General features: G+C 55.2%; 1 protein-coding gene across 1 annotated transcript in view; it reads left to right on the forward strand.

Moving 5' to 3' along the window:
- DNAH1 (dynein axonemal heavy chain 1) overlaps positions 1-26,506 on the forward strand; it is a 74,474-nt gene extending 47,968 nt beyond the window's left edge. The window contains exons 44-79 of the mRNA XM_062008663.1: positions 143-300; positions 411-584; positions 934-972; positions 2,033-2,211; positions 2,999-3,229; positions 4,558-4,754; positions 5,611-5,746; positions 6,910-7,118; positions 7,894-8,065; positions 8,411-8,602; positions 9,053-9,163; positions 10,259-10,444; positions 14,398-14,589; positions 14,991-15,158; positions 15,755-15,946; positions 16,365-16,496; positions 16,718-16,843; positions 17,259-17,378; positions 18,127-18,276; positions 18,677-18,837; positions 18,922-19,147; positions 19,232-19,427; positions 19,970-20,121; positions 20,588-20,788; positions 21,141-21,281; positions 21,718-21,876; positions 22,273-22,404; positions 22,565-22,735; positions 23,180-23,359; positions 23,438-23,614; positions 24,281-24,451; positions 24,586-24,716; positions 25,083-25,227; positions 25,415-25,621; positions 25,928-26,162; positions 26,385-26,506. Coding sequence (XP_061864647.1) covers positions 143-300; positions 411-584; positions 934-972; positions 2,033-2,211; positions 2,999-3,229; positions 4,558-4,754; positions 5,611-5,746; positions 6,910-7,118; positions 7,894-8,065; positions 8,411-8,602; positions 9,053-9,163; positions 10,259-10,444; positions 14,398-14,589; positions 14,991-15,158; positions 15,755-15,946; positions 16,365-16,496; positions 16,718-16,843; positions 17,259-17,378; positions 18,127-18,276; positions 18,677-18,837; positions 18,922-19,147; positions 19,232-19,427; positions 19,970-20,121; positions 20,588-20,788; positions 21,141-21,281; positions 21,718-21,876; positions 22,273-22,404; positions 22,565-22,735; positions 23,180-23,359; positions 23,438-23,614; positions 24,281-24,451; positions 24,586-24,716; positions 25,083-25,227; positions 25,415-25,621; positions 25,928-26,162; positions 26,385-26,506 — 5,971 coding nt within the window. The remainder of the gene's footprint in view (positions 1-142; positions 301-410; positions 585-933; positions 973-2,032; positions 2,212-2,998; positions 3,230-4,557; positions 4,755-5,610; positions 5,747-6,909; positions 7,119-7,893; positions 8,066-8,410; positions 8,603-9,052; positions 9,164-10,258; positions 10,445-14,397; positions 14,590-14,990; positions 15,159-15,754; positions 15,947-16,364; positions 16,497-16,717; positions 16,844-17,258; positions 17,379-18,126; positions 18,277-18,676; positions 18,838-18,921; positions 19,148-19,231; positions 19,428-19,969; positions 20,122-20,587; positions 20,789-21,140; positions 21,282-21,717; positions 21,877-22,272; positions 22,405-22,564; positions 22,736-23,179; positions 23,360-23,437; positions 23,615-24,280; positions 24,452-24,585; positions 24,717-25,082; positions 25,228-25,414; positions 25,622-25,927; positions 26,163-26,384) is intronic.
- Positions 26,507-26,582: the final 76 nt, after the last annotated feature.

Raw genomic sequence — 26,582 nt, forward strand, 5'->3', positions numbered from 1 at the left:
AGTAAAGACCTCTATAAAGGGGCTGATGGACAAGTGTGAGGACAACTGAAACTGCTGACCCAGGAAGCCTCTGGTCTAAAACCTGCTTTTGGCCCAAGTTAGGAGTACCTTTGCAAGAGGAGTTGTGCTTCTGTCCTTACAGGCGCAAGGGGGTGTTTGGGCCTCCTCTCGGGCGGTACTTCATCTTCTTCATTGATGACCTGAACATGCCCATGCTGGAGCAATATGGTGCTCAGCCTCCCATCGAGCTGCTGAGGCAGTGGATGGATCACCAGGGCTGGTACGACAGGAAACACATCGGTATGAACACTGCTCTTGGCAAAAGCTGGCCTGTTGGTAGCTGTGCATACCTGCTGGGGAGGGGGTTTACCTACAACTCAGCATTCTTTCCTGGTTTTACACCCTTCAAGGTACTTTTAAGAAGCTGGTGGATATGAATTTTGTCTGTGCCATGGGACCTCCTGGAGGGGGGAGGAATGCTGTCACGCCACGCCTCACTCGCCATTTCAACTACCTCTCCTTCACTGAGATGGAGGACAGCAACAAGAAGACCATCTTCTCCACCATCCTGGGCAGCTGGATGGGTAAGTTCTGCAGACAGCTGCCACCTTCTGCTCACGTTTCATGTCAAGCTGGAGATGATGGAGGCTGGAATACTGATGATCTGATTGAAGTAGTGGGGCTTGCATTAGTTGCCTGAAGATGTTTATGGGAAAGTGGTGTTTGAATCTCAGCAGAGAGCTCACACACTGTTCAGTCTCGGGGCTGAACTCTGCTGCTGCAAGTCAGCAAACTTCACCTTTGGCTCTCTCAGTTTCATAAGATGTCCCACAGCCTAGGCCTTTCAGAAAGGGTTTTGATTGTGCTGGAGGATGCAGATATCCTTCACCTCAGCAGGGGAAGCAGTAACTCAGGACCTTTGTCTTTTTCTAGCTGGACTCCTAGGAGAAAGAAGTCACAGAGATCCAGTGTGTAAGTAAGCCCAGAATGATGAGAGAGCCTGTGAACAGAACAAGCTGATGGGCACAGCATGGCATAGCTTACCTGTGCCTTCAGCAGACAGACACTCGCCCAGACAACAGCCTTCTGTGGAAGCAGAGCCTTCTGTTACTCTCCATCTGCTGCAGCCTGTGGACAGCTGAGCAGGGTGGATCCAAGCATGGTGCTACAGCCACCCAGGAAAAAAAGGGTTCATTTGGAGTGAAATGAGTCCTCTTCTATTTGACAGGGTGGGAATTCAGGATCATCTTTACAAATGTGCCCTCATCTGCAAATCTGCCAGTAGGAAGAATAGTGAGCTATGAGAGAAGCGAAGCAGAGCTTTCTGAGTGCTTGCAGTATTCACCAGCATCAGTACCTGACTGAGCTCAGGGGCATGCTGACACATCTAGCTGTAACTTCAAAAGAAATCAAAGAATTTTGAAATAATGCCAAAAAAGTGCAAAATGCAAAGGTGTCCCAGGGCTCTGCTTCTCCAGGAGGGCTTGTAATGAACTTAGTTGGGAGTGAAAAAAGCATTCTGTGCTCTAAACCTGGCAACTGTGTTTCAATCTTGCCAGACTGTTGCACAAGAAATTATTCTTCAGTGGCTTTGCATTTGCAGAGTTAATGAATTGTAAGGTGGGTTAGCTAAGAGGGCACTCACACCTTGTAGCTGAAAAGCAGCTGAAACTCCACTGTGGGAGTACAAGAAGGTGGAAGGAAAACCTGTCTGGAATATTTCAGGTAGGCATCAATTACCTGTCTGGCAGTGTCTTCTCTCTCCCTGGGACCGCAGAATTGTTGTGATGCATTCTTCCCTCCTCACATCTCATTCACTTTGGCTGGGAAACTCATGGGCAAACTGTCTGTCCACTGTAGTGAGCATGTGCTTGGTCAGGTCCTCACAGAGTCTCTGCATAAGAAAACATGTGTTCCTGGTCAAGTCCTAGAAACACTCATGCCACTGAGTGCCACCTGTTTGCACTGCTAGGACCTTCTGAACCCAGAGGGACCACCTAGGCATGCTCTCCACCTTCCTTTCTCTCTGCAGCAGGAGCACCTGCAGTCAAAGACTTGAATGAGCCCTTGGTTGATGCCACTATCAGGTTGTATTTGACCATCACATCCCAGCTGCTGCCCACACCAGCAAAGTCACATTACACCTTCAACCTGAGAGATCTCTCCAAGGTGTTCCAGGGTATGCTCATGGCTGAGCCCAGCAGCATCGAGGTGAGTCCTCCCCTCAGCACTGCCAGGCCACACAGGACAAGGACAAAAATCTTCCAGATAAGGCCTCAAACAGGCCTCCATTCCTTGTTGAAGCCGCACATTGGTACTGTACAATGAATGTGGCAACCTCCCCATTGGCTATATTGCCTAGTACCGGTAGCAAAGGGCCCCCACCAGCAACCCCCAGCCCTTGCTTGGCATGGGAGAAGGTGAGTGGCCCCAGGGAGTCTGTACAACAGAGCCCAGCCATTCAGGGCTGGACAGGGGATCACGCAGGGTAGAGATGTTGTCCTGTCACCAGCTTGTAGCAATAGAGGCTTCTGCCCCTTCAGCTCTCCTAAAGACCTTGCTGTGGCTCCAGCCTGGCCAGTGGCGATTGACTTGTCCCAGGAAGTACTTGGGCCCTGGGTTCTGTTCCCATAAAAGGATCTTTCCCAAAACAACAAGAACTTCTGAAAACAGTAAAAATTCAGTCAAACTGGGGAAAAGATAAGGACAAGCCACATGAAATTTAAATCAAAGAGAGCCTGACGTATGGACAAATGGGGGGAGGGGATTAGCTGCAGCTGTAATGAGCTCCCTGCAAAGCAGCTGTTTTGACAAGAGCTGATTTTTGAGAGGAGAAGGGAAAGCAGTTTCTCGTGCCTAGTTCTTTTTCCACTCCAGCTGCCTTCTAGCAGGAGTGGAGCTGGCCACATGCTGGGCAGGAACTAGCTTTCCTGACAGCAAGGCTCTTCATACTTCTCTGCACCTCTCACGGGGGCGTTTCGCTTGGATTCCCTGCCAGAACAAAGTGGACCTGCTGAGACTGTGGTACCACGAGAGCTGTCGGGTCTTCTGTGATCGCCTGGTCAGCGAGGATGACAGGACCTGGTTTGACAACCTGATGAAGAGGATGATGGAGGAGCTGGGCACCACTTTTCAGGAGGTTGTCCCGTCCCAGCCAGTCCTGTTTGGGGATTTCATGGAGCCAGGTGCCAATATCAAACTGTACAAAGCAATCGACAGCCAGGAAAAGGTAAGAGCCCTGGGAATCACTGATCATCAGAACTCTGTTCACATCTTCCAAATCTTCTGCAAAAAGACAAAAGAACAAAAGAAAAATGTTAACAGTAACCACAGAATTGAAGGTGTCTAGAGTCACAAACCCTCCCAGGGCTCTCCTGTGAGATCCTTCCCCCCGATGTGGATAGCGACTGCATTTGGGGCGATGGCAAGTTGAGGTGGAGCAAGCTGTCTCTGTGTTGCCATCCTGGGGGCAGCCTGCTATGCCAAAGCTCTCAGATGAGCTGTGCTTGAGACTGAAAAGTGAAATTTGCTGGAAAGAAATGGCACATTACCCCCAAACAATACTTCTTCTGCCGTTAAAGACTTCACAATTGACCTTTACAAGTAATTAATGTTACTGCCAGATTCCCTGTTGGAGAAGATACTGCCAGTACTTTGGTAGTGATAATTAGGGAAAGGCAATGAGCAGTGCATTTTGCACTCATTATCAGAAACAGATGATTATCCTGTTGCCTCTCCTCTTGTGATAGCTGTGTGACAAGGCCTGGTAATTAACTGAGCTTTCCAATCTCTTTTGCAAAGTAGGTAGGCCTATCCCCCACTGAGGTGAGCACAGCTGAGACAGGCAGACTTACCAAGCTGCTGCACAGGCCGCTGATGCACACAGGGCTCTGGCATCTAGGCAGGGATCTCAGCACTGTATGAATTCCAGCTGATGTTGTTTGCCATGGGAGATGACCAAATCTCAGGTCTCTTCATGCTTCATCTCCTGGTCTGGCCTGAGGGTGCTGTTGAAGAGAGCCCTGGAACAAGCAGGAGAGAATGCTCCTGCAGCCATTCTGGGCAATGACTGGACCCAGGAGAGGAGCGTGCACCTCTACACATCTACAGCCAGCAGCCCTTTTCAGACAGGATCCTAACCACAGGATGCAGCAACGGGCATGCTCAGCTATAGAGCCAGCAGCTCTCCCAGGGGAAGGCCCTGGAACAGTCAGCCAGCCATAAGCTCTTTTATTTCTCCAGGCAAACAGCACTGTTGGGAAGAGCAGACCTTACTCACTTGCCCAAGTTAGTTTAAAGTCACCATTCAACAGCTGATCCCACCACCATTTACTAAATTCAGCCCAGTTCAGTAGCAATTCCTCTAGGAGCACAGAGCAAAGACAGCCATCACCTTCCACAAGCAGCTCCTAGGGAGCAACTGAGAGAGCCAGCTGCTCCCAGACCCCGCTGAGCACCAGGTTCTGCCCTGGCAGAGGCCTGGCTGTACCTACAGAAAGCCACCCACTCCCTCACAGTCCTTATCTGGTAGCCACAAATGACTGTTTCTGCCCACAGCTGATGGTTGTGATTGAGGACTACCTGGAGGAGTACAACCAAACCCACACCCCAGAGCTGAAGCTCGTGCTTTTCATGGATGCCCTCCAGCACGTGTGCCGAATCAGCCGGATCCTGCGGCAGGCTCCAGGGAACGCTCTTCTCCTGGGAGTGGGGGGAAGTGGGAGACAGTCTCTCACCAGGCTGGCATCTCACATGTAAGTCATGCCCTCCTATGCACATAATGTGGAGCTGTTTGATCAGGGCTGCCTCCAGAGAATCGCTTTTTCTGCCCTTCCTGCTCCTGGTTTCTCTTTCTCGTTGCTCTCCGACTCTTCAGATTTAACACCCTAAGAGCTAGGGCTCAGTTAACATGCACATCTACACTAGAAAAATTGGATGCTTTTGCCTACTAGTAGTTTGGGTTACTGCTATGGGCATGCAGGGAATGAGCAAAAGCAGCATGGTCCATGTCAGCTCCCTGGCCTGTGCAGCACTTAGCATGGCAGGGGGACAGATGGGCTGCTTCTGGGGAGCTGGGTAGCCGGAGGACAAAACCAGGAGCTACTAGCAACAAATGACTGAGTGACACTGGCAGCCTGGCAAGTAGGACTGGTGAGTTTTGGGAACCAAGAGAGCCTCAAGGGAGAGAAATTGAAGAGGCAGTGAACTAGGCTGAGGAAGAAAATTCTTCCAGCTCTGAGTACAGGGTATGATCCTAGTGAAACCGAACCTAGTGGTTCCCAGGTGCACCAGCCTCTGAGGGCAGCATTACATAATAATACAGCTTGAGTTGCTCCCTGTGCTCTCTGAAGCACTGGGGAAGCAGTGTGACTCTGTTAACTCATGGTGTTATACTTCTGGTTTCTAGCTAGCTCAGGTATCTCTGCCTCGGGCAAAACATGCTCTTGGGTTGGTGATTGAACATGCACAAGGACAGACATGTGCTCAGGACTCATTGCAGGAAAACAACTTGCTTGAGTCCTCTCCCTCTGAGTCCACAACACAGACTCAGGATTGACAGAAGGAGAGATTTTAATTGGATGTAACTCTACAGGTTTCTCTTTCCTTTAGGGCAGATTATGAGTGTTTCCAGATCGAATTGTCCAAAAATTATGGCATGACTGAGTGGCGAGATGATGTGAAGAAGATCATGATGAAGGCAGGCCTTCAGAATCTACCCAAGACCTTCCTATTTGTAGACACACAGGTACAGGAGTATTAGCATGGGCTCCATCTCAAAAGGGGTCAGAAACACATCTCAAAGCTCAATAAATCCCCCTAAAAGAGGATTGAGGATCAGAAACATATCTCAAAGCTCAATAAATCCCCCTAAAAGAGGATTGAGGAGCTTGATACAAACCAGGCACAACTTGTATCTCTTAAGGAGCCCATCTTCATCATCTTGTAAAAAAAGCCCCAGGGAAACTAAAGGCAGTGCATGTGTCTGTGGAGGGAGTGTAGTGGAGTGTTAGTGGGCTTATTCTTCTGATGTTCAAGGAAACTTCTTGCAGCTTCATCCACGGGTTTGGTGAGATCAAAGATTTTAGACCCAGCTGCTTGAAGCTGAGCACTATTAGAAGTCCAAAGTAACAACAGTCTCTTCAAAGATACCAGTAGATTTAGGGCCCTATACCTGCTGGTTCCACAGCATAATGTTGGCTTGTTACTGTAAACTGTAACTCACTAATGACTAGGCCAGCTTCTGGAATCCATGGTTATGTTCCCCACAGGCTTTTTTACTGCCTTCATTATCATGGGAACCAGGTCCCTTCTGGCAGTGCTTAGGGCACTCACAGCAGTGAGATGAGCAGCTGTCAAATGCAGCTCGTTCATACATCCTTTTCCCTGCAGTGGAAAGCACGTGTGGGAGAAGAGGGGCAGGGGAGGGTGCATTTAGTCAAGTAGATGGATGCTGTGGAGAGGTGAGTGGAGCTCTGGAGGGAGATCATCCCACAGACTGTGACACATCCCTACAATTACTCTGTTGTCTCCCACACCAATGAGCTTTATCCTCATAGTGAAGTGTTCTGTGCTGGAAGAATGGAGACACAGAGCAGCCTGGTGTCTAGGGTCTGGCTGCAATCACTGTGAGGCAAGAAGCAAGGCCCAGAGCTCAATTTGTCTGTAAGGAGACAGTGAATGAGCAGAAGGATGGTTGTTCTCAGACACACAGCACCACTCCTGAGCTGTCTGAACATGGCTGTTCAACTCAAAATACTGGACAAAGGTCAGAGTATGTTTTACTGGAGCAGAGGCTGAGGGCTATAGCTACCCAGAAGTGATCTCCGTGGCCTGTGGAGACACGACTGTCTTATGACTTAGGAAACTGCCTTTTTTAATCATTATTATTATCCCCTCTCATCTACTTAGATTAAAAACGAATCCTTCCTTGAAGATATCAACAACCTCCTCAACTCAGGTGATGTGCCCAACATTTACAACCCTGATGACCAAGAGCAGATCCTGCTGGCCATGAGGGCTGTTGTCCGGGAGCTGGGCCAGCAGCCCACCAAGGCCAACCTGATGGCTGCCTACACAGGCCGGGTCCGCAGCAACATCCACATGGTCCTCTGCATGAGGTAGGGTCCAGGGGCAAGGGCTCCAGTCTGGCAATCTTAATTAGTCCCTCCTTGTCCTTTGCCTTGCATCATTTTGGCTTGGGAGCTCTGTTTCCAAGCCCCTGACTCTGGAGGAGGAGTCAGGTTTGCACACCACGTTCCCATAGGACTGGAGATGGGGTTTTAATGCTTTCCTGGCTTCAAGGTGAAGTTTGAAAAGTTTCTGAGTATGATTATCTGTGATCCAGATGAAATACAAGCTTCCTGCTTCATGCACCACTGAGCTGTCTGCTACAAAAATACCTGGCTAGAATTTGGGGCTCAGTTGCTCATGTTTGCTAGTGGATGTACTGCACAGTTCATGAGCAGCTTGCTTGCCTGCCAGGAATTATGGGCCATTCCCAGTGCAAGTGGTAGAACTGGGGCCATGACTTTGGTCTGGTGACATGATTTCTGCACTCACCTGCTTCAAGCAGATTTCAGATCACATTTATTTCTTACCCCTTAAGTGTTCTCCCTAGGGAGGAAGCCATCAAACATCACTTCCCTACCATCTTAGTACTTCCAGGGTACAGCCAGAGTTTCTAAGGAGTGAACTGTGACACGCACCTTAGGACAGGAACCTTACTGCCTCCACTTTCACTCCCTATTTCCCTCCCTCCTTCTTCCTTGCATTTATTCCCTTTCCTTCTTGCTGTGTAAGAGTTCAGGATGGTTCTGGGGAAGTAGGAAAGCTATTTTATCCTTGCATTTCTGATTAGCTGTAACATCTCTTTTCTGCATGTCTGTCCCTCAGCCCCATTGGAGAAGTCTTCCGTGCCCGCTTGAGACAGTTCCCCTCTCTTGTGAACTGCTGTACCATCAACTGGTTCACTGAGTGGCCAGCTGAAGCCCTGCAGTGTGTTGCCTCCTCCTTCTTGCACGAGATCCCACATCTTGGTGCCACTACTGAAGATGTCAATGGGATGGTAGGTGCCACACTCAAAACACCTCCTGTATGGTCAGTTTGCCCTGTCTCTAGAAACACATGGACAACAGATGCAGGACACACCTGTAGCAAGGTCCTACCCTGTAGCAGAAATGTTTCATGGCAGGCTCATTCAAATGCAAAACTGGTTAGCTCTTGTATGCTTTGAAATGGGCATTGTCCATTTATCACCCTCCCTGTGGCACTGAGGCCCACACACATATATAAGCTCCCCTGCAACTGTACACTTGGGCTCTTTGTAAGCCCCTTGTTCTCTCTCTGGGCATCACAGGCTTCCCTACCCTATGGCCAGTACTGAATAAGATTCATTCCTTTCTCCTTGTAGATTCAAGTATGTGTAGAAATCCATCAGAGTGTGGCAAAGAAGTGCCAAGTATACCTAGCAGAGCTGGCCAGGCACAATTATGTCACTCCCAAGAGCTACCTTGAGTTCCTCAGCATCTTCAGTTCCCTGATTGGAAAGAAGAAACAGGAACTGAAGACAGCCAAGAACAGGATGAAAAGTGGCCTGGACAAGGTTTGTCCCTCACCCCCAGGAGAGCTTTGGGCTCCCCTCACCTGCTCTGAGCTGCAGAGATGCAGTGAGATGCCCTACACAGCTTGTGTGCAGTAGAAGAAAGCTCATACTACAGCAAATGAGGACTATGCCTCCTGTCTGGGCCAGTCTTTCTGAAGGTCTGAAAGTATGATGGTGCCTAATCTTTGGGGGCCCCACAGACCTTGCTGTAGTTCCTCATCTCTCAGGATGTTCCTTATTAACCATTTAATGGAAAGCCTTAGAACAACTGACATTGCTGTGAGCTGCTGAAGTAATGCCCATCATGCTCATCAGCTACTACGATTCAAACCCACCACAGTGCCAGATTGTTGCTTAAGCAGGGACCAGGACAAGACCTGCCCAGCCCTTTCCTTTCCTGGAGCTTTCTGTGGCTGCTGCCTGTACTCTCACCCTGCTCTGCTCCCACAGCTGCTGCAAACGGCAGAGGATGTGGCAAGGATGCAGGAGGAGCTGGAGTCCGCCCGCCCTCTCCTGGCACAGGCAGCCAAGGACACGCTGGCAACCATGGAGCAGCTGCAGGTACATGGCTGGGCAGCCCTGGGCTGGCCCAGGCTGCTCACACCAGACACAGGGCTTGGGGGGGCTTTGCAGGTGTCATACAAAATCCTGCTTCGTCTGACAGTTAAAAGGTCTCAGATTAGCACAGCAGGTACTGATGCAGAGCAGCCCTGCCACTGAGAATGGCTTTCTGCTCTGGTGTTGGTGGGGGTCTGTCCCTAGCTACTAGCCAGCTGCTGGCAGCAGCAGTGTCTCACATGCCACGGTCAGACCCCAACTGAGGGGTCATGCAGCCAAGCAACCAGCTCCTTTTCCTTGCTGGTTAGAGCCTTGCAAGCACAGACTAGCCACACTACTAACACAGTCCTCAGGTGGCCTGAGCAGCTTTAAGCCCAGACTGTTGTTGCTGAAAGAAGTTGTTGCCAAAAGGGATTGTTGCCCCTCATCCCACCCCCAGAAGCTGCTCCAGCTGGCAGCTTGCCCCTGCTAGCCCAGACCTCAGGGATCACCACAGAGCCACTCGTGCCATTGCAGAAGAGGAAACTGTCCCGTCACTGTTGGCTGTCACTACCTTCCCTCCTCCTTGTGTTCCTCTGCCTCTCTCCTGCTGTGGGATGGCCAGACTGAGGCAGAGGGAAGAGAGACACTATCATCACACATCTCTGCATGCAAAGGGGAGAGAGTCGGCACTCTCCCCTGTTCCCACATAGCAGATAAAGATTTGGCTATATTCCATGTTCCCTTTACACCTCCTGGTAGTGTTTCAACCCTGGCAATAGGCAAAAGTGACAGTTTTAGAAACAAAACCCAGCCTATCTTCTTACTCCTCCATCTCCCTACACATTAGCACCCAATATGTATCTGCTTCCTGTGCCAACAGGCTAAATGAGTAGAAGAGCTTATTCCTGCAGGACTAACACTGTTCCAGCACAGCCAGAGCTGGAGCTTGTGAATGGTCTCCACAGGCTGACAAAAGCCTCCTGTCTGTATGATGGAGGAAGAAGAGATCCTGTCCAGCGTGTCTCTGCTGGAAGAACACCCATGACCATGGTCCTTACAAGGCCAAAGGGGTGCTCTGGCTCCAGCACACTCCTGAGGCTGTCTCTGGTGTTGCAGGTGGACACAGCTGTGGCTGAAGAGACAAGAAGTGCTGTGCAGGCTGAAGAGATGAAGGCCAAAATGAAAGCTCAGACTGCCCAAGCCATTGCAGATGATGCTCAGAAAGACTTGGCTGAAGCTCTCCCAGCCCTGGATGCTGCTCTTGCCAGCCTGAGGAACCTCAACAAAAGTGATGTTACTGAGGTAAGTAGGTTGAGAGGGAGGGTGGCAGAGCTGGGTCTGGTCCTGGACAGCCTCTCACTTTGCAGCAACTTTCCTTTTGTAAGTTTGTAGCATCCCCAGCATCTCCATCCATCTCCCTGGGCTCAGTTTACACAACTGCCCAGAAGCAGTTTTGAAGGGCAGAAGCAGAAACTGGCTCCTGGGTCTTCCTACCTGTTGTTTCCCAGTTGTGCCAGAGGGTGCTGAGGAAGGCTCACCCCACAGTGCCTGTCCAGGGGGAAGGTGTACCACAATGCAGCCCTGAGCATTGCTGCTAGATCTGTCCCTGTGCTGTGCAGACACAGTCTGAACCAGCAGGCCCTTGGGAACAGGGATCCCCCACAGGCACAGGAAAGGAAGAGGCAATGGTGGGCTGACTTCAAGAAATACTGGCTTGAAATAGGCTAGTCAGAGAAAGAAGGGCAATTCTGAGCCTGGCAAGTGTCCCAGCCCTTAGCCAAGTGCAAACTCAGTGAGTGTAACAGCTGTGGGGGGGAGGAACAGGCTCACTGCTCTGCAAGTGTGAATAACAGACCCTTTTATTCCCCATAAGAGTTACAGAACTCCTTTCCCTAGAAGGTGGGGAAAGACCCAGACAGTGTCAGTCTACTTGCCCCCAGCACCATCCTCTTGTAGAGCTGGCATGAAGTCTCCTGTCTACACAAGCCTTCCAGTGCCAACTCCCCAGATGAATCAGTTTCTTACCCAACATCTAACCCACTCACCAGCTTCAGGAAACTCTTCATTTAAGGAATAAGCTCCCTGCTTCTTTTAAGCTCTGCTGCTGGGCCATGACACAAGTAACCTGTCACCAGAGCCAGGACCATCAGAGTTCTCTCCCAGCCCAACCAAGAGGTGACCCAAGACAGCACTTCAGTGGCAGGGAGCCAGCATTCCTTTGAGCTACTCCTTTGTGGAGGGCAGCTCCATAGTGGTTCTTTGGAGGAAGCTGCCACCTGCTCGAGCTGCTCCACCACATCCCTCAGCTTCTCCTTGTTGCAGTAATGGTACACGTAGAGGTTACGCTCTGTCTGCAGGACAGGGCTCTCCAGAGATCTCTGCTTGGCTCTCAAGTCACTCAAGAGGACTTGCAGCTTTTGGCAGAGATTGTTATGCATGGTGATCAGTTGCTGCAACAGCTTAGTGGCCTGCTGAGGGGCACAGCCCAAAGGCACACGAGCATGTAGAAAGAAGGGGATTTCCTCCCACCTATGGCCTCAGGTTGCCCCAGGGGAGGTTTAGACTGGAGCTGAGGCAGAACTGTTTCCCTGAGAGGGCTGTCAGCCCCTGTGCCAGGCTGCCCAGGGAGCTGGGGGAGTGCCCAGCCCTGGAGCTATTGCAGAACAGTGGAGCTGTGGGCCAGGGATTAGTGCTGGGCTTGGCAGGGTGAGGGTAGGGGTTGGACTCAAAAGAGCTTAAAGGGCTTTTCCAACCAAAATGATTCTATGAAACAGCTCAGCCCACCAGAAACAAGCTGCCCACTGGGCTCTGGCCTGCAAACACAGCCAGTCCAAGGAACTGAGGTACCTTACTGGGCCACCTTGGCTCAGACACCCCTATCTCTGTAACCAACAGAGATGGGAAACACCTTTGGCCAGCCACAGCCTCCCTGATAGTTTGTGGGATAAGGCAAGGATCAGACCAAGCTCATCTCCCTCTGTGGGCCAAGAGGCAATGTTCCCTCCCCTGCAGCCAGGGAGGGTGGCACAGAGGGCTGTGTGTGCCCCACAAGGCCCTGTGGAGCAGCAGCGGGTGCTTACCGGGGAGCTGAGCTGCAGCTGGCTGGAGCTGTCAGATAGCTGCTGGTACAGCACCTCTGTGGAGGACTCCAGGGCAGGGAGCTGGGACAGAGGAGCTTCCAGCTGTGCATCCAGCACCCTCTGCTCCTGAACCAACTGGGAGCACTTGGCTGCCATGGCTTCATAGCTTTGTAATGGCTGCTTCACTTGGTCTTGCCCTACCAGCATGTCCCAGAGCCTGCAAGAGAGCACAGCCAGAGGGCTGAGCAGCATGCCAGCATGCAGGAAGAGCAGGGCTCAGGGGACACTGTGCCCTGGAGGACTGGGATACAAGGAGCTGTGGGGCAACAGTGAGAGGACTGCCACTCCTGGTAAGCAGCTCATGCTCAGGAGGTCTGGGAAGAGCACCATAAAGGACTAGGCTGGCTTAAGAGCCAGTCAGGGACTCCTTGCTGGCCAATACCAGCTACTCCAGAGCTCTGCAGGGAGGACTGAGAAGCCCCTGTCACTGCAGGACACCCAACCAAAGAAAGCTCTTGCTCCAAGCAGCTTGTGCTTCTCCTCTGTGGCTGAAGTCCCCACACCTCTACCTTGGCATGGTACTCATTGCTTTCTCCAAGCCCACGCTTTGCTGCATCAGCCCTAGCCAGGCAGGAAGAAGTGGGTACCATCTTTGGGGAGTCAGGGTGACAGGAGAACACTGCCAGACTGCCTGGTAGTTTGAGGTTGCCTTATGCCTCTGCCATTCCCATGGGACCTCCCCCACATCTGGTTTGTTCCTCAGGCACACGTCCCCCTCCCCCAGGCCCTTACCATACAGCACAGAGGACTTTGGGGTCTGTCCATTTGCACTCACAACTGTTCTGGGAGGAGCTGGCATCTTTGAAGTGATCCCGCTGCTCCTGCAGCCTGCTCTGGGCTTCCCTCATGGCAGTTTCCATCTTCCCCAGCTGAGCAGCCTTCTGGTGCAGCTCCTTTCGCTCCCCCTTCAGCTGCAGCTCCAGCAGCCCCAGGCGGCTGTGGCGGCTGGCCAGCCGGGCAGCCAGCGCCTCCTGCCAGCCAGCCAGGAGCTGCGGGTGCGAGGCTTCCAGGCTGAAACGCCCGTGCAGGAGGGGCAGGGACGCCCGGCGAGCCTCTGCCCTCGGCAAAGGGGCAGCGGGCGCCTCAGGGTCTGCCCGATGGCGCGATGCTGGTCGTGAAGCTGCCTTTGGAGCATGGGAGCCTGACCCCTGAGCTCCCCCTCGACCGTGTGCTGTGCAGGAGGAAGATGGGACAGGCTGGTAACTAGCCCTGCCTGGCTCTTCCACCCCCAAGTGGTGTCAGCTGTGCTCCAGCCTTCACCTGCAGGGACTGCCTGTAGCACAAGCAGCCCCTGCCTCAAAGGGGTGGTGCAGGAAAGGGAGCAGTGAGCCTACCTGGGTCTCCTTGAGAGTGTCCAGAGTCCTCTGGGCCCACTCCAGTGCTGCACAGTTGCCTTCTACTTCTGCTGACATGACTGTAATTGCCCTCTGGGCTCAGCACATTCTCCTTGCTCACCACGCTGCAGAACCACTCGAGGAACTGCTTTGTCTCAGGGCACTCAAAGAGCCATTCCAAGTCCTGCTTACAGAAGGCATCTCCATAGGGGTAGATCGGCCTCAGTGTTGACATAAATCCTGCCCCTCTGTTGGCTGTGCCCCATGGGAAGGCCTGGGAGGAGCTCTGTCTGAACATGGCAAGGGTGGTCAGCACTGGAGGGGAAAAAGCAGAAGTCATCCTGAAAGGTCCTGACATCCACAGCACTCAGCTGCCTGCCTGAGGAGAGACCCAAGCAGCCCCTCCACAAGTGTTACAGACCAGCTCACAGGGTACAGCATTGCTGTGGTGAGTTGCAAGGCAAATGAGAGCCCACAAAGCAAGGGAGAAAGCCTGGCCTGTGCCCCATTTCCATACAGCCTCCTCCCCAGGGCCATACAGCTCTAACTCCTTTGCCAAGCCAGTTGTAGCCTGTAAGATCCCCTTACCAGAGCATCAGGGCAGGCTTTTTCAGCCCACCTATAGTTTCCTCCATGCCCATCTTTCCCTTCAAATGCCTCTGCCCTTCCTGCCTGTGCATTGCATCCCCTCTGGTGCCAGTGTCCCTGGGGCCAGCTGAGGGCTGAGCACTCCATCTCACTGGGAACTGGGCCACAGCTGTGTCTCCATCTGGGTTGGCAGGTGCGAGCATTGCAGCGGCCTCCCCTCGGGGTGAAGATGGTGATTGAGGCCGTCTGCATCATGAAGGGAGTCAAACCCAAAAAGGTGGCAGGAGAAAAGCTGGGATCCAAGGTGGATGACTACTGGGAGCCAGGCAGGGGCCTTCTCCAGGACCCAGGGAAGTTCCTGGACAGCCTCTTTAAGTATGATAAGGTAAGTGGGGGCAGAGGGAGGCTGTGGCCAGGGATTAGCTTCAGAGATCCTCCTCACGGCAATGAAGCTTAAAGGGGCTTGTGGGCAGCACTGAGGATGTGTTTGGCTGGGAAGTCCTCCTGTCAGCTGGCTGCACTTCATTGCCTTGAGCAATGGGACCCAGACACAGGGGTCTTGCCCTTCTGCCCCCCTGCTCTTTCCACGTGGAGGAGCTGGTAGGGGAAGGGATTTACCCAGTCCCACAGACATGCCTCAATACTCAGCAGTTTGATTCCTTACTCACCCTGCCAGCTCCTGCAGCAGGCTGCAGCCCCTGGGGGAAGCCCTTTGGGCCCCTTCCCCCAGGCACATCTCTAGCACCCTCATCACCTATCTCCCTTCTCTCCCCCCATCCCTTGCAGGACAACATTGCAGACAGTGTGATTAGGGCCATCCAGCCCTACATTGACAGTGAGGAGTTCCAGCCTGCTGCCATTGCCAAAGTGTCCAAAGCCTGCACCTCCATCTGCCAGTGGGTCCGAGCCATGCACAAGTACCACTTTGTGGCCAAGGTGGTGGAGCCCAAGCGGGTAAGAGGCTGCAGGAGCCACTGGCTGTGGGTGGTAGAGAACACAGCACTAGCTGCAGGGAGAGGCACCTTGTTCTGCAGGTCAGGACCAAACCTTAGCTGAGCCTAAGCATCCAAATCCAGACACATCATAAAGTGGAGCAAATCAGCCTCGAATATGCTGGGGCAGAAGTGACACCTCATTCTCAGTGCTGAGTTCCTGGCATAGCAGAGCCTGTACCTACAGCAGCAGGCTCACACCTCACCAGTGTTTCAGCCTCAATCCTCTCCAAGCCTAGCTGGTTCCTTGTTATTATTATGGGACAAGCAGAGGAGTGTTTCCTCCTGTTCACCAGTGGGCCACATCCTGAGCTGGTGTAAGCTGACACAGGCTCTTGGCTTTTTGGAGCTCTGCAGAAACTGAGACTGCCCTCACTCTTATGGTTACTACTGGAGTTCCAGAGCATCCCCATGCAATTAGGCAGGTCAACCTTTGTCATACAGGGAAGGATCTCATTATCAGCTAGTCCTTTTATAGAAAACTGACCCTCTGGCTTTTTGGGGAAGAGCCTGGCCACATGCCCAACATACATCTTCCTTGTGCATCTGTCTCCCCAGCAAGCCTGGCGGGAGGCAGAGGAGGACCTGCGTGCCACTCAGCAGGTCCTTGAGGAAGCCAAGCAACGCCTGAGGGAGGCTGAAGGTGGCATTGCCACACTGCAAGCCAAGTACAAGACCTGTGTAGCCAAGAAGGAGGAGCTGGAGATGAAGTGTGAACAATGTCAGCAAAGACTGGGCCGTGCTGATAAGGTAAGGGCCTGAGCTGGGTTCTGCCTGCTTCCAGGAGACAACCTGCTCTCAGGTCAAGGGGCTGTGATGAAGACATGTGCCTGAGGCTGGTGACAGTCCTTGGGTTGAAGCTGCCTGGCCAGCTGTCAGCAGCACAACAGGACTGGGGAAGCCAAGCTAACCAAGAACTGGGTTGAAAAGCTGCTGTCCTCCTGTGCACAGCTTCTTCAGCCAGCAAGGGGTCTCCAGGACAGCTGAGAGCAGCCCAGTAATCCCAGGATTAAGTGCTTAAAGCTGGGGACAGAATTCAGGCTATGACAGGAGCCACCCTGCAACCTCAGCTCACCAAAGTCATCCACAGCATTACCCACAGAGCAGCAGGTCCAGGACACCAGCTCAGACCACAGAGCAGCTCTCACTTGTGCAACTTCTCCCACAGCTCATAAGCAGCCTGGCTGATGAGAAGGTGCGCTGGCAGGAGGCTGTGGAGAACCTGGACTACAAGATCAACAACATCACTGGGGATGTGCTGGTTGCAGCTGGCTTTGTGGCCTACCTGGGCCCTTTCACAGTAAGTGTGCAATGCTCCCTGCCAGGGGCTCTTAGCTGCTCTGCTCTCTTGGCCTCTTGCTGGGAGGAAGGAACAGGGCAAAAGTGTGCAGGATCCCTCCTGGATCTCTCTGGGCCAGAGGCTGCACAGGGGCGCCTGTGAATGGGAAGAGGAGGGTTTAGCTGCTCACAGCTGACCAGCTGCAACTAAAAGAAAGGCTGTGATGGTGCTTCTCGTGGCAGGGCCACTATCGTGTAGCACTGTGCAAGGAGTGGCTGAGGCAGCTGGCAGAAAACAGCATCCCTCACACCAAGGAGCCCAACCTGCTCAGCACCCTGGGGGACCCCGTGCAGATCCGCTCCTGGCAGGTAAGCTGCAGAAAACCCCAGCGCTAGGGGCTGAAGGGAAAGGCTGAGGCACTCAGCTCAGCACTCACAGGGGTCACCTGCACCAAAGGACAGGCCCAAACAGCTCAAAAATGACCCACCTCCATACACCACAGAGCTGGAATTGCTGCCAGGCTGCTTGTGCCATGAACCTGGCAGCAGCCAGGGCAGCAGGATAACCCATAAGGCTTCCCCCCCACAACCCACGGGCTCAGAGCCAAGCCCTGGCATTAGCCTGCCCAAGCCTGACTCTGGCCCGTGGCTCAGCTGCTGTCAGAAGTACCCTCACCACCATCCCCTCTCCACCACACTGGGACCACACCAGGGCCAGGGCTGCTCAGGTCAGCTGTGGGGTTGTACTACCAGGTGTTCCCAACAGCTTTTTCTACCCCCACAGATTGCTGGTTTACCCAATGACACCCTGTCTGTGGAGAATGGGGTAATAACACAGTTCTCCCAGCGCTGGACTCACTACATCGACCCCCAAGGACAAGCAAACAAGTGGATCAAGAATCTGGTAAGAGCTGCAGGGAGGAAAGCCAGGTCTGCCAGGATAGGAGAGGCAGCTTTCTGTTAGGAGCTGCACAGAGCAGCCACAGGCTTTGGGCCCTAAAGCTGCAAGACCCCACACTGTCCCAAGCCCAGCCTGCCCAGCATCAGAGAGGTTCTGCATTTATATTGATCCCAGGTAGGTTTTGCTGCTTGAGGAGAGCAGCATAGGCCAGGAAGGGCCCTGCTGTAAGCAGGTGAGGCATCAGATTTCCCCTCAGGCTCTCCATTAGCATTCTGAGGGCTTTATATCCTTCTCCACACCCTAAAACACACAGAGTAACACCAACATCCCCCATAGCAGTCTTTGAGGTCCCCTAGGACAGGGCAGCCTTACCTGACAAAGCACCAGAAACCCACCTCTTCCCTTCCCCCAGGGAGGGGCTGCTGCCCTTTTGAAGGGTGAGGCAGGGGGCTCGGGCAGCTGCTCCTGGTTTGCTCCCCAAGGGGTTTTCTACTCACCTGCTCTCACTTCACATGTAAACAAGCTGAGTTGTCAGTGTGGAGCTCTGCAGGGGTATGGCTCTTTAAAGAGCTTCTCCCTGTTCCCCCCTCTTCCTTATGGAGCTGTCTGTAGAGCCTGGTGACAGGGACTAAACTTGCCAAAATAGCCAAGCAAGAGAAGATGTTCTTTCTGCTGTCCTGGGGAGCTACCCCAGCTCTGTGAGAGGGGCACTGTGCACCCAGGGAGCCTGCCCTCCCCTGCTGCCTTTCAGGAGAAGGGGAACAGCCTGGAGGTGGCTAAGCTGAGCGACAGAGACTTCCTCTGCAGCCTGGAGAACGCGCTCACCTTCGGGAAGCCCTTCCTGCTGGAGAGCGTCGGCGAGGAGCTGGATCCAGCGCTCGAGCCCGTGCTGCTGAAGCAGGTCCTGTGCCTGCCCCTGGCAAGGAGGGGCCCTGGGTACCTGGCTGGGCTGTGAGGGGACATCTGGCCAGGGAGCAGTGGGACTTGGTGGGTCTGTGGGTGTCAGGGCAGGCAGTGCTCGCAGGATGCTGCCTGTTCTGTGCTCGTGTGTCTTGGCCAGGGCTTCAGCGTGCTGGCAGCCTCCTGCCTGCCCCAGGCTCCTGCCAGCAGGCAGCTCTGCCTGGAAATACAGCTGCTCCAGCCAGGTCCAGGCCTTTGGGTCTGCTGGGCAGCTTTGAGCTCCTCTGTCTCAAGAGCCTTCAGACTCTGTCCTCCCTGCAGAGCCCAGGGCATAGCAGGATGCCTTCCCTCACAGCACGTTGTCATCACAGCCTCCCTGTGTTTGTCCTTCTCTGGTACAGACCTACAAACAGCAAGGCAACACTGTGCTGAAGCTGGGGGATACAGTGATCCCCTACCATGAGAGTTTCAAGATGTACATCACCACCAGCCTGCCCAACCCTCACTACAGCCCTGAGCTCTCCACGAAGCTCACTATCATCAACTTCACCCTGTCCCCCAGGTACCTGCTCACCCTGTTAGCTGCCCGTGCTGCTCAGCTCATTCCTGGCACTCCTCTAACCCACCTTCATGCCTTTTGCTGTAGTGGCTTGGAAGACCAGCTGCTGGGAGAAGTGGTGGCTGCAGAGAGGCCTGACTTAGAAGAGGCTAGAAACCAGCTCATTGTCAGCAATGCCCAGATGCGGCAGGAGCTGAAGGAGATCGAGGATCAGATCCTGCATCAGCTCAGCACTTCTGAAGGAAACCCTGTAGATGACTTGGAGCTCATCAAAGTGCTGCAGGCCTCCAAGCTCAAGGCTGGAGAGATCCAGGTCAGAGGTGGAGGTGCTCTGCCCCTGCAGCTGTGCATCCCCTGTCAGCACTGCACTAACTGAAGGGTCTGTTCCCTCCCCCAGGCCAAGGTGCTGGTGGCAGAGCAGACAGAGAAGGACATCAATGTCACCCGCCTGCAGTATGTGCCCGTGGCCACCCGCTCGCAGATCCTCTACTTCTGTGTCTCAGACCTGTCCAACGTGGACCCCATGTACCAGTACTCACTGGAGTGGTTCCTCAGCATCTTCCTACTGGGGATCAGTAACTCTGAGAGAGCAGGTGCCTGCCCAGAAGGGCCCCTTCCTCTCCTCTTCCTCACCCCACGCTCCTGGTCCAGCAGCAGCAGGCCAAGGCAAACGTGGCTGCTGCTGTTGGCTCTCACCGTGGCCCAGAGCTGCCCCTGCTTGTGCCCAGCAGCAGGGGAAGTGTGGTGGCAGCCTGCCCTCCGTGCCCTTCCCCACCACTTCCCTGCTGCCTGCCTGAGCCTGTGGCAGGGGTGTTGGCACAGGGCACAGGCGTGGCACACGCCATCCTGGCAATGCCAACCCACTGCTGCTGCCAGGCTGGGCCAGCTTTCCCTGCCCAGTGTGTTAGGCAGGATGGGGGTGGCTGGGCTGCCCAGGGGCAGCAAGGTCTCTCTCCCAGAGCCAGGGCAGTGTTTCCTGCTTGTCCTTTCACAGGGGTTGTTGTGCTAGGTCTGTGCTTGCAAGCAGCACGTGCTGGATGGGGGTGTTTCCCTGTGACCAGGGACCAGCAGCTGGCTGGGAAAGCCCCCTCCACAGCACCCACCACGCTTCTCTGGGGGTTGTGTTTGTCCTCAGACACCCTGGAGGACAGGATCAAGAACATCAACAGCTACATCACCTTCAGCCTGTACAGCAACGTGTGCCGCAGCCTGTTTGAGAAGCACAAGCTCATGTTTGCCTTCCTGCTCTGCGCACGCATTCTGATGCACGACGGCCACATCCACGTGGTGAGCGAGTCACTTTGGTGGGATCCCACCAGGGTCAGCCCAGCCCAGCCTCTTCAGCCCCTGAGAACAGTGCCAGGGTGGAAAAGCTTTGTTCCCTGGGGCTGGGGGCAGCTTGGCAGGCTGCTGGGCCGAGGGCCCTTCCCTTCACTCAGACCTTTCCCTGTGTGTACACTCAGAGCTGCCCAGCCTGAGTCACCTGCAGCTTTTGCCTGTTTGCTGCCAGGCTGCTGCAAAGGTTAGCAAGTTTAGAGGGAGCAGGTAGGAAATCAGAAGGCAGAGAAAAGCTGGTGGCAGCTGAACAGGGACGTTGATCTTCCCAGACGCTCTGGTCACTTACCCTTACACACACACACACACACACAGCAGCACAGGCAGCCAGAAACTTACTACAGGATTTCAGCGGGCTATGGCAGAGGCCCACGTGCCTCAGGCTCTAATCCCAGACCACATCCTCTCCTGTTCCCAGGATGAGTGGCAGTACCTGCTGTCAGGAGGGACCGTGAAGGAGATGAGGGAAAACCCAGCTCCAGACTGGCTGAATGAGAGGGCCTGGGGGGACATCCTGGCCCTGAGCACCCTGAAGAACTTCTCTGGCTTTGCCAACGATTTTGCAGCCAACCTTGCAGCCTTCAGGGCCATTTTTGACAGCCCCAAGCCTCACAGGCAAGTGCCTTCTGCTTTGTCAGCTTAGTAGGTAATGGTGTCCCTGGGAGAGCAGTACCAGCTCTGCTGTCAGTGCAGTCCCTTGTCTCCTCAAGGGTGGCTCTTGCCTCTGCATGTTGCTTGTCCAAGGCAGAGCCACGCAACACCTTAGCCCAGCAGCATTTGGTGCTTCTCCCATGGAAGCAGCTCTGACTTGCTGGTGGTTTCAAAGCTACAAACCACCTCAGCCAGGTGATGGAAGGTCTTTGTCCCTTCTGAAAGCCCAGTGGCTGCCTGCAGGCAACTTGAGTGCTTCCTGGGGAGCTGCAAGATCTGGCACTTCCCCCTAAAAATGCACCTAATTGCTTTACAGAGAGCCTCTGCCTGGGAGGTGGGAAGCTGAGCTTGATGCCTTCCAGAAGCTGCTGGTTCTGCGGTGCCTGAGGGGAGATAAGATCCCCAACGCCATGCAGGACTTTGTGGCACTGAACCTGGACCAGCACTTCATTGAGCCACAGGTGAGCAGCGCCAAGGAAGGGCTGGTGGGGTGGGGTCTCCAGCCTGCTCTAAAAGAGCCCCTGAGAGGGTTGTCAGCCCCTGTCCCAGGCTGCCCAGGGAGGTGGGGGAGTCCCCAGCCCTGGAGGTATTAAAAAGATGCAGAGCTGAGGTGCTGAGGGCCCTGGGTTAGTTCAGCAATGGGCCTGGCAGTGTGAGGAGCGTGGACGGACTCGATTAGCTTAAAGATCTTTTCCAGTCAAAATGATTCTGTGATTCTAAGTGGTTGCTGCCCTGCTCCTGAGGCTGCCAGAGCAGAGCTGTACAGGCCCTTATTGTCCTAGGCCTTGGCACCCAGCAGCAGGCTGGTGCCCTGTGAGGAGCTGGAGGCCAGGCAGGGTGAGGAGGTGCCATGTGTGCTGCCACGCTGGCGCCTCTGAGCAGCTTTCTGTGTTGCAGACCACTGACCTCTCAGTTGTCTTCCGGGAGTCCACAGCCACCACCCCGCTGGTCTTCGTGCTGTCCCCTGGCACCGACCCTGCTGCTGACCTCTACAAGTTTGCTGAAGAAAAGAAGTTCTCCCAGAAGCTCTCTGCCATTTCTCTGGGCCAAGGCCAGGTAAGCTGCCTGTGCCCACCTGGGGCAGAACCATCCTGGCACTCCCAGCAGCCTCATCCAGCTCCAAGTAGGTCAAACGCCCTCCTACCCGAGCCCTTACTGGTCAGCCTTCTGCTAGCTGGGGGAGCCAAGCTGGGCGTGGGGGGCTGCTGTGGTTCCCTCTATAACACCCTCTAACTTCCTGAATCCATCCCCAGTTCTTGCATTCCCTCCACTCTCCCACACAGGTTTGCAAAAGCTGTAAAGGGGCCTTTGCTGTGCCATCAGACAGCCAAGATCCAGTTCAGCCATGGAGACAAAGCCGGGCTGCAGCTCTGGAAAGGGCTCCTTCCACCCAGCAGCTCCGTCTCCCTGCCCAGCTCAGGGCCTCTGAGCTCTTCTCCTCTGCCTCCTCAGGGCCCCCGTGCTGAAGCCATGCTGCACAGTGCCATGGAGCAGGGCAACTGGGTCTTCTTCCAGAACTGCCACCTGGCTCCCAGCTGGATGCCTTCGCTGGAGAGACTGGTGGAGAGCATCGACCCCAGGCAGGTGAGCTGGTGGGGCAGCCTGCCCACCCAGGATGAGGACGAGCCTGGATCTGATTTGAGCCCATCCACAGGTCCCCCTTTTAAGCAGAGGGTCAGTGCAGGAGCCTGTGCTGCAGTCTGTGCCTGCACCCCCTGAGCACACGTGCCTCCTGCCTTCCCAGGTGCATCAGGACTTTCGCCTGTGGCTCACCAGCCTGCCAAGCAACCACTTCCCTGTGTCCATCCTCCAGAACGGCTCCAAGATGACCATCGAGCCACCCCGGGGGGTCAAGGCCAATCTGCTCAAGTCCTACACCAGTTTCAGTGATGACTTCTTGAATTCCTGCCCCAAGGTAAGACCCAGGTTGTGCTTTGGTTTGCAGGCCCATGCCTGCTGCAGTGGATCAGAGTCACAGAACCCAGTGCCTGGCTCTGGACACACTGCAGCATCCTCTGCACCTGGACATTGCTCCTCCCTGCTAGAGCCCTCACATGCTAGAGGAGGGCTGGTGGGGTTTCTCATGAGCCCACATGTACTCTGTGATGAGCCATTTAGAGAAACAGAAGCAACAGGATTGTGGAGGCCTGGCACAGGACACTTGTAGCTCTCTTTAAGCAAAGGAGGGGTCCACAGCCCTTCCCAGCACAGGAGCCTGAAGGAGGTTTTCCCCTCTGGAGGCCCAGCTGGCACTGCTGCGTTGGCACATCTCCCCTGCTGGCTGCCAGCAGCAGCTGACCTCATCCAAGGAGGCTCCCCGCAAGCTTAGCATCTCTTCTCCCCCCTCCCCTGCCCACAGGTCACAGAGTTTAAATCCTTGTTGCTGTCACTGTGCTTCTTCCATGGCAACATGCTGGAGAGGAGAAAGTTTGGGCCTCTGGGGTTCAACATCCCCTACGAGTTCACAGACGGAGACCTCCGCATCTGCATCAGTCAGCTCCAGATGTTCCTGAGCGAGTACCCAGCCGTCCCCTACAAGGTGTGTGTGTGAGCTGTGGCCCCATGGAGGGGTTCAGCATGCACATGGGGGCTGAGAGCCCAGGGGGGTCCCTCTCAGGTCCTCAGGTACACAGCGGGGGAGATCAACTACGGCGGCCGCGTGACGGACGACTGGGACAGGCGCTGCATCAGCAGCCTGCTGGAAGACTTCTACAAGCCTGAGGTTCTCACTCCCCACTTTGCCTATTCCGAATCGGGCATCTACAAGCAGATCAGTACCTCTGCTGACCTCCAGGTGGGTATTTAAGCAATGGATGGCAGCTCAGCTCTGGGGGGATCATCACAGTGCAAAGGGGATCTGCTCCTCCCTCACACCCGCTGAGTTCCAGCTCCCAGGGGGAATGTGGGAAGCCAGGGAACCCCAGCTGCTTTCAGGAGGCTGGATCTGTTTCAAGCAACAGGAAGGAAACCTTGTTCCTGTGCACAGGAGGTGGTGGCAGCTATCACCAGAGTTCCCCAGCTGAGAGCTTTTGTACTCTGAACCATTTTGATGTCACAAACCTAAAGTAGCTGTGGAGCTCCCCACCAAGCTGCCCCTTCTCATAGCACAGGTTTGCTTCTGCACTCCCCAGCCACACTGCTGAGCATGGCTACGGCCTCCCCTCAGCCACCAAAGCTGGCCCAGAGGAGCTGCTCCCCCAGCAGCCCCAGTCCTGCCTCAGGGAGCACACAGCAGCTGTCCCCCACTCAAAGCCACAGGCTGTGTTTCCCGGGTGAGGCAGGGGACAGAGAGCTGTGCACGAATCTCAAACACCAAGACAAGGAATATCTCCCACCTGAGTCTGTCACCGCTGGGTTTTCTTATCCAGCAACCCAGGCTTAGTCATTTCTTCAGGCCAGGCCCATGGCAGCCCAAAGAGCCACAGCTTTAGCCCTGTGCTCTCTGTGGGCTCTTCTCCAGGGCTACCTGCAGTACATCAAGAGCTTGCCCCTCAACGACAGCCCGGAGCTCTTTGGTTTGCACGACAACGCCAACATCACCTTTGCTCAGAAGGAGACCTTTGCTCTGCTGGGGGCCATTACACAGCTGCAACCCAGGACCCTCTCGCTGGGAGGGCACAGCAGGGAAGAGGTGGGTGCCCCGTTCCCATCAGTGCTCTGGCAGCCAGCACCAGCACCAGCTCTCCCTGGTGCCAGCCATGGCACTGCCACTGGGGCAGGAGCTGTGGCCAGGAGGTGCTCACCCGCTTGCTGCTTTCCTTCCAGCTCGTGGAAGAGACCTCCAAGGCCATCCTGGCAAAGCTGCCTGCCCCCATGGACCTGCAGCAGGTGATCCTCAAATACCCACTGCTCTACCAAGAGTCCATGAACACGGTGCTGGTACAGGAGGTGATCAGGTAAAACCCCTGAGGGCTCACGTCCCACGCTGGTCCCTCAGGGGACAGCAGAGATGTGCAGGCCCCTGCTCCCACCCGCCTGAGGAACCTCATTGCTGAGCAGGGCAAGGGCTGACAGCCACACCAACAACTGTGGTGCCCCGGCCACGACCTTCAGCTGGTCCCTGTCCTGTGGAGACTAAGAAGTGTCCCCATCTGCTACCATCAGGGCTGGGGGACAGCTGTGAGACCCTGTTAAGGAGGAATGGGGCTGGGGGTTACAGAGGAGCTTCATCCATACAGAGATCCATCCATACTTCCCTGGGCAGACCCAGGCCATCACCCACTGCTCCAGGTCGCTCTGCTCCCTCTGCCCTTGCTCTGTAGGTACAACAGGCTCCTGGAGGTGATTGCTCAGACACTAAAGGACTTGCTGAAAGCTCTCAAGGGCCTGGTGGTGATGTCCTCTCAGCTGGAGCTGATGGCCAGCAGCTTGTACAACAACACTGTCCCCGAGCTGTGGAGTGCCAAGGTGTGTGCCCCAGCCAGCCCCGCTGCCTGCCCAAGCTGCCACGGGGCAGCAGCTCCCGGGGACAGGCTGTGCCCACAGCCACTGCCCCGTGCCCCCGGGCACGGCTGTGCCTCCACAGCAGGGCTGTCCCCAGCCCCGGGGCAGCTGCCAGCACAGGGCTGAGGGACGCCTCCCTGGGTGCCCGCAGGCCTACCCGTCGCTGAAGCCCTTGGCATCCTGGGTGAACGACCTGGCGCAGAGGATCGAGTTCCTGCAGACGTGGATCAGCCACGGCATCCCCTCCGTGTTCTGGATCAGCGGGTTCTTCTTCCCCCAGGCCTTCCTCACCGGGACGCTGCAGAACTTCGCCAGGAAGTCGCTCATCTCCATCGACACCCTCTCCTTTAGCTTCAAGGTCAGTCCATCGACCAGGGGCCCTGCATTGTTCTGCAGTTACTGGGAATCTGCTGCAGGAAAGCCCCAAAGGCAGTTCTAGCCCTGACTGCCCAAAGGTGGAGCTGCCTCAGGCCTCCAGCAGCCCCACCTCCAGAAGACAAGCAGAGGCTCCCGTGCCTCTCCAGCCCTGCTCACGTCCCCTCCCCGGGCTTTGGCACAGGCTGCCCCACACCTCCTGACGTGGAAACCCAGGGCAGCCCCTCGGAGAGCTGGGGCGGGGCCCTGTGGTCCCTGATGGGGGCCCTGTGCCCGCTGTGCTCCGCAGGTGCTGAAGGAGGCTGTGGCTGAGCTCAGGCAGCCCCCGGCCGAGGGCTGCTACATCCACGGGCTGTTCCTGGAGGGCGCGCGCTGGGACAGGGCCGCGGGGCTCCTGGCAGAGTCGCGCCCCAAGGAGCTCTACACGGAGATGGCCGTGCTCTGGCTGCTGCCTGTGCCCCACCGCAGCCCCCCGGCCACGGGCACCTACCTCTGCCCCATCTACAAGACTCTGACTCGTGCAGGTAGGTGCCCTAAAGCCAGAGCTGCAGCAGCAGGCAGGAGGGGCAGCCCAGGAGAGGCTGCAGGCGTTCTCGTGCCTCACACGGGCACGGAGCCAGGCGCTGCTGGCTGAGAGCTGCCAGGCAGAGAACGCTCTCTGGTGCTGTGGTGCTGCAGGCAGGGCAGGCAGCCCAGCTCCCAGCAGTGGGCAGGAGCACCCTCTCAGCCTCGCTCCCCCACTCCAGGCACACTGTCAACAACGGGCCACTCCACCAACTACGTGATCGCTGTGGAGATCCCCACGGACAAGCCCCAGAAGCACTGGATCAAACGGGGCACAGCCTTGGTCTGTGCCCTGGACTTCTAGCTGCAAAGCCGCCAGGAGAGCACCCCAGGTGAGGGCCTGAGCTGGGCCCTCTGCTGCCCTGAGCTGTGTCAATAAA

Source organism: Colius striatus, chromosome 15, assembly GCF_028858725.1.
Source record: "Colius striatus isolate bColStr4 chromosome 15, bColStr4.1.hap1, whole genome shotgun sequence".
Taxonomy (NCBI): domain Eukaryota; kingdom Metazoa; phylum Chordata; class Aves; order Coliiformes; family Coliidae; genus Colius; species Colius striatus.